General features: G+C 65.6%; 1 protein-coding gene across 1 annotated transcript in view; it reads left to right on the forward strand.

Annotated features, from left to right (window-relative positions):
- Positions 1-10,831, forward strand: part of KCNT1 (potassium sodium-activated channel subfamily T member 1) — a 25,526-nt gene that overhangs the window by 1,550 nt on the left and 13,145 nt on the right. Inside the window, exons 5-17 of the mRNA XM_021690984.2 lie at positions 146-220; positions 289-372; positions 1,050-1,144; positions 2,125-2,305; positions 4,020-4,184; positions 4,265-4,401; positions 5,692-5,755; positions 5,856-5,964; positions 6,369-6,477; positions 7,272-7,421; positions 7,504-7,742; positions 7,893-8,127; positions 9,188-9,293. Coding sequence (XP_021546659.2) covers positions 146-220; positions 289-372; positions 1,050-1,144; positions 2,125-2,305; positions 4,020-4,184; positions 4,265-4,401; positions 5,692-5,755; positions 5,856-5,964; positions 6,369-6,477; positions 7,272-7,421; positions 7,504-7,742; positions 7,893-8,127; positions 9,188-9,293 — 1,749 coding nt within the window. The remainder of the gene's footprint in view (positions 1-145; positions 221-288; positions 373-1,049; positions 1,145-2,124; positions 2,306-4,019; positions 4,185-4,264; positions 4,402-5,691; positions 5,756-5,855; positions 5,965-6,368; positions 6,478-7,271; positions 7,422-7,503; positions 7,743-7,892; positions 8,128-9,187; positions 9,294-10,831) is intronic.

The following is a 10,831-nucleotide window of genomic DNA, read 5'->3' on the forward strand; positions in this document are numbered from 1 at the left end:
CCCCCCCACCCCACTCCCTGACCTCCACCCCACTCCCTGACCTCCTGGCTGGCTCGCCCCCCTCCCACCCCACTCCCTGACCTCCACCTCATTCCCTGACCTCCTGGCTGATTTGTCTTTCTCTTCCTGCCCCCGCGGTCCCCAGGGGAACATCTGGGAGCAGATCTTCCGTGTCTCTTTCGTCCTGGAGATGATCAACACACTGCCCTTCATCGTCACGGTGGGTGAGCAGCCAGGTGAGGAGTGGGGCACCCCCAATGCCAGCCCCCTGACTCGTCTCCTCCACAGATATTCTGGGCGCCCCTGAGGAACCTGTTCATCCCTGTGTTTCTGAACTGTTGGCTGGCCAAGCACGCCCTGGAAAACATGATCGTAAGCCGCGGGCTGGGCAGCTGCCATTCTCCTGGCCTAGGTGGTGAGCCCCCCAGGATGCCAGCAGCCTGGCGGGGAGCTGGCCACCATCCCTCGGTGCCCCAGGAGGCCAGGGTGATAAGCAGAAGCATGCTATGTCTGTCACCGCGAAAGGCCGGTCTCTGCCCTTCCGTCTCTGTCCTGACCAGGACTGACCTCCGTCTCGTGCTACAGAGGAGGTTCAGCCTGGAGCTTTGCCTGAGCCCAGGAAATAAGTGGCTGCAGGGAGGAGGGGCGAGAGCAAATGGGCCACAAAGACCAGGACCACATGACCCGGGCCCACGGACAGACCCTCTGCTGAGTGTCTGGCCAAGACCCCTTTACAGAGCTGTCAGCAGGCAGCCTGACACAGGTTCCTCCCCAGGGCTCCCCCCTCCGAGTCCAGGCCCCCTGGGCTCACCCCCATCCTAACAAAGCCAGGGCCTTCCAGTCCTGTGCCCCCACCCACCCCACCGTGGGGGTCACGAGAGGGGGTTGCAGAGAGCTGAGGGCTGAGAGCAGGTGTCCCGCGGTGGGGCCTGGGATACCGCTACACCTCCCCTCTCACGCTCACTCACGGGCCCTGGGACGCGTGGGCAGAGGGCCCCGGCTCCGTGGCGGGTCTCAGGCTCTGCCCCTGACCACCCCGCATCCCGCAGAATGACTTCCACCGCGCCATCTTGCGTTCGCAGTCGGCCATGTTCAACCAGGTCCTCATCCTGTTCTGCACCCTGCTGTGTCTGGTGTTCACGGGGTGAGTGCGCCCGGCAGGGGTCCCACCAGCCCTCCCGATGGCCCTTGCCTTGGTGTCCAAGAACTCAGAAGGGCCCCGCCGTGGCCGGTGGCAGTCCGGCCCAAGGCCCGGGGGGTGGCCCAGAGCCCACACTCCCAGGGGGCCGGGGGCCAGAGCCCAGCTCCTCTAGGAGGAGGCAGGGGTCGGGCCGTGCCCGGTGCTGGTGAATCCAATCACCACCTCCTGTGCCCCGGGCAAGGATGCAGGACAGGCACCAAGGCCTGGGAAGGAGAGAAGGAGGGCCATGTGCTTCCTGCCTCCCCTTCCCCACACCCTACCAACACACAGAGCTCAGCGGGGCAGGACCCACATCCACAGGGTGGAAATGCCCCGGGTGACTCAGCCCGCTCTCTCCCGGCGCCTGTCCCCCTGGGGGAGGGTCTCTGAGCCTGTCTCTGTGCTAAGCACCCCACGGTGGGTGCTGTGGGCCCCCTAGGCCCTGCCAGCAGCACCTTCTGTCTGGGGACCGGGACTCGGGGGTCACAGGCGTGGGAAGCAGGGCTGTCCAGTTCTGAGCGCGGGAGGGGCTGGGCAAGCCCCACGCCCTGTCTGACCTCCTGGTTGAGGAGGAGGCTCAGAGGTGGGGTGGCATGTGGGGGCTCACAGCCGGGGGCACACCCACCCCCACTAGCTCCCAGGCCCACACTCAACCAGCGCAACTCCCCATCCAACCTCGGGGTGCATTTTCCAGGGGCCTCGAAAGAGCTGTGGGCTGGAAAGGCAATGTCCAGGGGGAAATCTGAAGAGCTGGGTTGTGTGGGCTCTGGCAGACAGGGAGGGGGGGCAAGTGCCGGAAGCCCACATGAACTGAGCTGGACTCAGGAGCACGTGTGGGGTGGGGATTCCCCTGCCAGTGATGGGGGCACCTGGGCAGGCAGAGCTGCACCCGGGAGCTGTGGCCGCAGCCCCGCCCATGGCCCTCTGACCACCCGGATCTCCAGGACCTGTGGCATCCAGCACCTGGAGCGAGCAGGCGAGAACCTGTCCCTTCTCACGGCCTTCTACTTCTGCATCGTCACCTTCTCCACTGTGGGCTACGGTGACGTGACGCCCAAGATCTGGCCGTCCCAGCTGCTGGTGGTCATCATGATCTGCGTGGCCCTGGTGGTGCTCCCACTGCAGGTGCGCCTCCAGCCCCCGTGCCCCCCACCACCCGGCGCCCAGCACGGGAATGAGCAACGCCAGAGACCCGAGTGGGACGGGGTGGGGGAGCTCTTCGCAGCGGGCCCTGCAGGGCGGCCGGGGGTCTGGGGCTGGTGAGGCCACGCCCAGCGGGGTGAGGAGCCAGGGGCAGCGTTCTCAACGGGGGGCTGCCGTCTGTTGGTGGGACGGGGCTGGGGGTGGAGGCTCAGGAGCGAGGATGCTGCTGAGCTCACTGCTGGAGTAGCTGCCCGCCCCCTCAGGGAAGGTGGAAGGGGGTGGTGCCCAATTCTTCCCCGTGCCCTTCCGCTTAAGTCCGCTGCCTGGTTAGCGCCCTCAGACAAGAGCAAAGACAGCAGCGTGCCCGCTAAATCTCCCTCCCAGAAGGCGGCGGCGGCCACCGCTGCCCGCGCTCGCCGCACGTCCATGGGCAGCCGCCGGCACCACACAGGCGGGCTTCACACGGCAGAAACGTCCTGTCCCCGTCCGGAGGCCCGAGTCTGAGTCCAGGGTGTTGGCAGGGCCGGCTCCTTCTGGAGACCCCGAGGGAGGCTCCCTTTCCCGCCCTCCCCGCTTCTGGAGCCGCGGGGATCCCTGGGCTCCCCCAGCTTGTGGCTGCGTCCCTCCCATCCCTGCCCCCGTCCTCATGTGCCTCCTCCCTGCGTGTCCCTCCGTGTCCTCTGCCCTCATTTTAGGAGGCCCACCCCAATCCTGTCTGACCTCACCTTAACTAATCACACCTGCAAAGACCCTGCTTCCACATAAGGTCCCACAGGGAGGTTCCGAGTGGACGTGACCCTTAGGGGACACGACTGAACCTGGCACGGTTGGGTCACTTATCCCCCTCGGCCCCGGGAGGCAGATGCCACTGAGCCAGGTGGCAGAGGAGGAGGCCGGGGCCCGGAGCGCGTGGCACACGGCCCCCACCCTGCCCAGGGGACCCCCTCCAGCAGTGGAACTGGTCCTGTGCTGCAGGGCCCCGGGGTCTTGTCCCCGGAACCTAGCAGATGCGCCATAAATTCAGTGGAACGATCCCGTTCCAGCTAGTTCAGCGAACTAGTGGCGGGCCGCCCAGCATGGGTGAGCCCACCAGAGGGTAGCTGCTGCCGCTGACAGAAGCTGCGGTAACCCGCGGCCCCGGAGCTGGAGGGGGAATCGGCTGGAGGCAGGAGGCCGCCCACACCCCCGCGCCCAGCATGGAGGGCTCCGCGGGGCCCTGCTCCCTTCCCTGCGCCACTTGTGTCCGTCCTTTTCCTAATTTAGAAGGACTCACGACGCCAGGCTGGTGTCCAGGAGGCGTGGGCGGGGTGGGCGGGACCCCACGGCACCGAAAGTGCCCTTCCGCGCCCGGAGTCTGGATTTCGGACTCTGTGTCTGAGACTCTCCTGACACCCCCAGGCTTCTCCAAAAGGGATCTCGGGGGCCGATGGCGGCCCCAGGGTCTCATCATCACCTGCATGTCGGGAGTGCAGACTTGGGCATCGCGTCAGGGTTGCTTGGGCTCCGGGGGCCGGGGGCTGGGACGTCTGTCCCCCCCATGCTCCCCCCGACCCGCCGCCGGCCCTCTGTGCTATCTGGGGAGGACAGCTCCGCGTGTGCTGCCCCACGAGGGAGAGCACCCTTCCCCGCACGGCCGGCACCCTCGCGGCCCCCCGAGCCCCGGGGCCACCTGGGACGCGGCCGCTCTCACCTGCAGTTCGAGGAGCTGGTCTACCTGTGGATGGAGCGGCAGAAGTCGGGGGGCAATTACAGCCGTCACCGGGCGCAGACTGAGAAGCACGTGATTCTGTGCGTCAGCTCCCTCAAGATCGACCTGCTCATGGACTTCCTGAACGAGTTCTATGCGCACCCCCGGCTGCAGGTGAAGCGCCCCGGGCGCTGCGGGCCTCGGTTTCCCCACCTGTGCGGGTGAGTCCGCATTGACCCCAGGCCCGCCTGCAGGACTACTACGTCGTCATCCTGTGCCCCACCGAGATGGACATCCAGGTCCGCAGGGTCCTGCAGATCCCCCTGTGGTCCCAGCGGGTCATCTACCTCCAGGGCTCTGCGCTCAAGGACCAGGACCTCATGCGAGCCAAGTGAGTGCCATCCCGGGGCTGAGGGCGGGGCCCCGAGCCTGTCTGAGCAGGGGCCCGAGGTGGAGGGTCATCAGAGAGACCAGCAGCTCCGGCTCTGTGCCCGCCGCCCGCCCAGGCCAGCCAGGCCCCACGCTGCCCAGCCCACCTGTCTTCCCGTGCCCAAGGGTCAGCCTGCCAGAGCTCCCATCCTCCCCTGCTCTGGTGTCCAGGGGATGCGGTGGGGTTCCAGGAGTGGCTCCAGGTGGAGCCAGGATGGGAAGGTGGGGGCTGTGGGCAAGGTGTCTTTTAAAGACAAGCTAATAGGGGCGCCTGGGTGGCTCAGTCGGTTAAGCGACTGCCTTCGGCTCGGGTCACGATCCTGGAGTCCCGGGATCGAGTCCCGCATCGGGCTCCCTGCTCGGCAGGGAGCCTGCTTCTCCCTCTGACCCTTCCCCCTCTCATGTGCTCTCTCTCTCAGTCTCTGCCTCTCAAGTAAATAAATTAAATCTTTAAAAAAATAAAAATAAAAAAAATAAATAAAGACAAGCTAATAAAGTGACTTGACATAAGAAGACTAAGTTGTTAGATGGGACTTTCCAGAATGTGCCAGTGCATGTTCTGGGGCACCCCAGGAAACCGCCTCATCACATCTTCATACCAGCGACTTCAAGTCATCTTTTGTCATGGGCTGTGGGTTGTATGGACCAAGGGGAAGCAGGAGACCGGACAGCCGGGGCACCCACCTGCCCACCTCCTGAGCCCTGGGTCAGTCCCACTGTCCCACCTGTAACGTTTCAGAAAGGAATCCAGCATGGAGGTGGCAGTGGCCAGGGGGCTCAGCCTCTTCTGTGATCCAGCACCCAGCTCCAGGGCAAGGGGCTGGGAGAGGCAGAGGCCTGGCAGGGACAAGCAAAGAGCCAGGGTGGGTAGGGTGCAGGGCGACGTGGTGGGGAGGGACCAGGCCTCCCATCCCTGGGGCGTGAGCAGTTCCTCAGTGCCCCTGCTGCAGCCAAGGGCTCTCAAGGGTGGGAGAGGAGAGCAGAATGCATCATCCATGTCCCCAGACCTTGGGAAGGGACAGGCCGGCAAGTGGGCAGGGTCCATCCTCTTTGTCACCAGCCCAGCCCTGGCTTAATGGGGTCATAGAGAATGGGCCCCCCGCAAGCTGGTCAGTGCCCTGATGCCAGGCCATCAGCCCAAGCGAGGTGGGGTCTCGATGGGGCCCACCCCTTCCGGCCTCTGCGTTGAGCCCCTGATGTCTGCGACGGAGCATGAACGGTCCAGGCCGTGCTCAGACCTGGTGCTTTGCAGGATGGACAACGGGGAGGCCTGCTTTATCCTCAGCAGCCGCAATGAAGTGGATCGCACGGCAGCGGTGAGTGCCGCTGGGGCCAGAGCAGGAGGACGCCTGAGGGCAGAGACCCTCCCCTCGGCGGCTGCTGCCCCGTAGCCTTGACCCCGCCTCCCCCCCTCAGGACCACCAGACCATCCTGCGCGCCTGGGCCGTGAAGGACTTCGCACCCAACTGCCCCCTCTACGTCCAGATTCTCAAACCCGAGAACAAGTTCCACGTCAAGTTTGCAGGTACGTGGGGGCTGTGGCTGTGCACCCAGGTGGGGGTACGTTTTGCCAGGTGGGGTGTAGAGAAGGGCTGGAGCACCCAGGAACTCACAAAGGCCTAGCGGGGGGCACAGCTGAGCATGCTCAGCAAGGCGTGGGGCGCAGTGGAGCCCACACAGGTCTCGCCATATGAGATGACCATCTTCCCCCCCCGGGGCCCCAGGGTCAGTGGTACATCCAAGAGGCGTCTCTGGGCGCACGGGGGGCAGGTGAGCAGGACCCCAGCCCTGGAGCTCTCATCAAGCTGGGAGTCAAGCACAGAGGTGCTGGGGCAGACAAGGGGGCGCCCCGGGGAGGGTGCTGGACGGTGGGGCGCCTGCTGTCGGGACAGTGACCTCTGGGCGGCCACCTGCCCCCTCCTGCCACAGACCACGTGGTGTGTGAGGAGGAGTGCAAGTACGCCATGCTGGCCCTCAACTGCATCTGTCCTGCCACATCCACACTCATCACCCTGCTGGTGCACACGTCCCGTGGCCAGTGAGTGCTGGGGGAGGGGGCGTGGGAGGGGGCGCGCCCGGGGAGGGACGGCGCAGGCGGCGGCCAGGGTGGGGTGCCGGGAGAGCCCACAGGCCACCGAGGCCAGTCTCAGCCCCAAAACATGTTGGCAGCCCCCTAAAAGTCAGACCCTCGTGTTTACAGCTTTTTCTTTTTTTAAAGATTTTTTCATTTATTTATTTGAGAGAGAGAGAATGAGAGAGAGCGAGCACATGAGACGGGGGAGGGTCAGAGGGAGAAGCAGACTCCCCGCCGAGCAGGGAGCCCGATGCGGGACTCGATCCCGGGACTCCGGGATCATGACCTGAGCCGAAGGCAGTCGCTCAACCAACTGAGCCACCCAGGTGCCCTGTACTGAAGATCTTTATTTTTTTTTTTTTAAGATTTTATTTGTTTATTTGACAGAGAGAGACACAGCAAGGGAGGGAACACAAGCAGGGGGAGTGGCAGAGGGAGAAGCAGGCTTCCCGCGGAGCAGGGAGCCCGACGTGGGGCTCGATCCCTGGACCCTGGGATCACGACCCCAGCCAAAGGCAGTCGCTCAACCAACTGAGCCGCCCAGGCGCCCGTGTTTACAGCTTTTAGAAGCTGCTCGGGTGACCCCTCAGGCCACCCCCCGAGGCTCAGCCACGCAGGGCGGGGTCCGGGTCGTCCAGGCCGGCCCTGCTGGCCTGCACCCATAGCCAGATGCGGGACGCGGCACGGCGGGGCATCGGCAGCGCCCGGGGGGCAGGAGGGGCGGCCGGCCCTGGTGACGTCGCGGCCGCCCCGCGCAGGGAGGGCCAGGAGTCCCCGGAACAGTGGCAGCGCATGTATGGACGCTGCTCGGGCAACGAGGTGTACCACGTGCGCATGGGGGACAGCAAGTTCTTCCGCGAGTACGAGGGCAAGAGCTTCACCTACGCCGCCTTCCACGCGCACAAGAAGTACGCGCCCCGGCGGGCGGGCGGGCGGGCGGGCGGGCGGGACGCAGGTCTGGCTGGCCCCCTGAAGCTGCGCCCCGCGCAGGTACGGCGTGTGCCTCATCGGGCTGAAGCGGGAGGACGACAAGAGCATCCTGCTGAACCCCGGGCCGCGGCACACCCTGGCGGCCTCCGACACCTGCTTCTACATCAACATCACCAAGGAGGAGAACTCCGCCTTCATCTTCAAGCGGGAGGAGAAGCAGCAGCAGAAGGGCTTCTCGGCGCAGGGTCTGTACGACGGGTCCTCCTGCCTGCCCATGCACAGCATCGTGGCCTCCATGGGTGAGGCGCCACGCAGGCGGGCACTCCCCCGGGGCCTCCGTGTCCCCATCTGCCCCCACCTTGCTGCAGGGCCACCTCCGACCCGGGAACCAGCCACCCCAGGAAATCTCGGGGAGGGGCAGCCAGCCAAGGTCGGCCGCTCTGTTCCAGGGACAGTGGCCATGGACCTCCAGAACACAGAGTGCCGGCCGGCACAGAGCAGCGAGGGCGGCGGGGGCGGCAAGCTTACGCTGCCCACAGAGAACGGCGCGGGCAGCCGGCGGCCCAGCATCGCGCCCGTCCTGGAGCTGGCTGACAGCTCGGCCCTGCTGCCCTGCGACCTGCTGAGTGACCCGTCGGAGGACGAGCTGACGCCATCGGATGACGAGGGGCTGTCTGTGGTGGAGTGAGTGCCGTGTGCCGCGGCAGAGGGGCGGGGGGGAACGGAGACAGGCCTGGGGGCTGCGGCCAGCGCGTGGGGAGGGAAATGTGCCCGTGGGCTCCGAGCCGGGGTTTCGCGGGAAACTGTGTTTGGCAAATGGAATCTGCTGGGGACTCTGCACAGACGTGAAAGTCGGGCTGTGCTGCCTGCCCCCTCGTCCCTCCTCCGCCTCGCGCCCTGGGCCACCACACCTCGGTGCCAGGCCTGCTCGGTGGGGGTGGCTGTCCTCTGAGCATCGTCTGTGGAGGCCACGACTAGGGGAGCCCTTGGTGAGGTGCCCTCCAGGCCCGGAGGCCCCTGGCCATCCTGAGCCTTCCTCCTGCCCTGGCCTCTGTCTGGCCCCTTGGCCTTGGCCGGGACAGACAGGCTGCTCCCCGACGGCAGCACCACAGCCAGGTGCCAGGGCTCCCCCAGCAAGGCCGTGGCCACTGCCCTCTCTGCTCCTGGCCTCTGTCTGGTTCCCAGATGGGGCAGACGGGCCTTAAAGAGGGACCAGCTCTGAGATCCAGGGGGGGGGGCGCCCAGGGCGGCTGGACACCCCGGGGCAGGTGGCATGGCTGGCCACTGGGGCCGCCCCCGTGGGGGGCACACTGGGTGCTGCTGGGGAGACCCGCCCAGCCCGGGCAGCCAGCAGAGAGGGGTCGGGGGCCAGCGTCTGCCCACGGGCTGGGGTGCTGGGGGCTTCAGGGAGGGCACCGACCCTTGGGTTATGCCCGAGATCCCAGGCCCCGTGTAAGCTCGTGCGTGTGTGCACGTGTGTGTTGTGTGTGCATGTGCATGATGCGTGGATTTTCACCTCAGACCCTGTGGTCGGGGCACAGCCCTGCTTCCCACATGCGGTCCCTGGGCAGGCACCGGTCCGCGGGGTCTGGCGCCTCCGCGTGGCCGCCTGGGGCACAGCCCTGCTGCGCTCTGGGGACGGGGACCGCGGGCCGGGGCGGAGCCATGGCGGGGGGGGGGGGGGGGCGGTCGGAGCCCGAGCCCCGGACCACGCTGACGGGAGGGCTCCTGTCTCCCGCGGCAGGTACGTGAAGGGCTACCCCCCCAACTCGCCCTACATCGGCAGCTCGCCCACCCTGTGCCACCTCCTGCCCGTGAAGGCCCCGTTCTGCTGCTTGCGGCTGGACAAGGTGGGCGGCCCCCTCCCCCGAGCTCTGCCTGACTTTGCGCTTCCAGGTAATTGCGAACTTCGGAAAAGCTGCAGGATGAGAAGGAAGTCCTGGGCCTTTGCCCGGACGCACTGTTTGCTCTCGTCCCCCATAGACGGGCGTCGGTTTCCGAGGCGTGTTTTCCCGAACCCGAGAGCAGGTGGAGCCCCTCCCCCCACCCCTGCCCACTTCCCGAGAGCAAGGCCATCCCTCGGCTCCCATCTGGTCCACCGGCCGCCTCAGAGTGCGCCCCTTGTCCCACGGCCCTCACTGCCCTTCACACTGCGGGCTCCCCGCCGGGACCAGTCCACGCCATGCGCTGCACGCAGCTGTCCCGTCCCTTTTCGCTCGGTTCTCAGCCCTGGCATCTGGAGGTGCGGACAGTGGTTTGGTGGCACCTTCCTTGGGGGTCCATGAACTTTCTCGCGAGAAGACTCCGCGTGTGCACCTGGGGCCCCATCTCCGAAGGTGACACGTGTCCTTGGAGGCACGAGACGTCCCTGTGCCGCATCCCTGGGGGAGCTGATGTGGATCACGTGGCACACGTGGCCCACCCAGGTTCCTCCGTTTTTGCTTTTGTGGTTAGTGAGTCATTTGTGGGGAGAGCTGCCCTCCACCTGGGTGTCTCTCATCCCAGATTCCTTCTGTGTCTGTTTGCTAGCGTTCTGCCGTGAGGAAGTGCGTCCCCTTCTGCATTTACCCCTTTGCGCAGCATGGCCTCAGACTCCTCTTTGGTTCAGGGCTTATCGCTGCGCTTACTCCTGTGGGATTGCAATTCTTGGCCAATCGTTACTGACTTCGAGGCTCGGACTTTCCCGTTTCGCGGGGGGAAGCCCTGCAGGCCGGCTGGGGTGGGGTGGGGTCCCTGTCGTCCCTGGAATGCTTCCATGGTGTCCCCGCCCTGTCGTGCACCTGCCCTGCTCCAGGCCTGAAGTGTCTGCAGGGAGCCCCGCTTCTCTCGGTGCAAAATGGGGTTGAGACACCAAGTTCTGGGCATGGGGCGCACTCGGCTGCCGGGGTGTCACTGCATGTGCGCCTCAGCAGACAGAGCCGGAGCTCACACGCACACCCACACGCACGCACGCACGCACACATGCACTCATGTACACACGCGCACACACGCACGCATGCACACATGCACTCGTACACGCACGCACACTCACACATGCACTCATGTACACGCGCACACACGCACACACACATGCACTCGTACATGCACGCACGCACACATGCACTCATGTACACACGCGCACAGGCACACAGGCACTCATGTACACACGCGCACACGCACGCACACATGCACTTGTACACACACGCACATGCACTCATGTACACGCGCGCACACGCACGCACACATGCACTCATACACACGCATGCACACATGCACTCATGTACACACACGCACGCACGCATATACACGCATGCACACATGCACTCGTACACACGCACACGCACGCACACAGGCACTCATACACACACGCACACATGCATGCACGCATGCACTCATGTACACGCACACA

The sequence above is a fragment of the Neomonachus schauinslandi genome, chromosome 13 (assembly GCF_002201575.2).
Source record: "Neomonachus schauinslandi chromosome 13, ASM220157v2, whole genome shotgun sequence".
In the NCBI taxonomy this organism is placed as follows: Eukaryota; Metazoa; Chordata; class Mammalia; order Carnivora; family Phocidae; genus Neomonachus; species Neomonachus schauinslandi.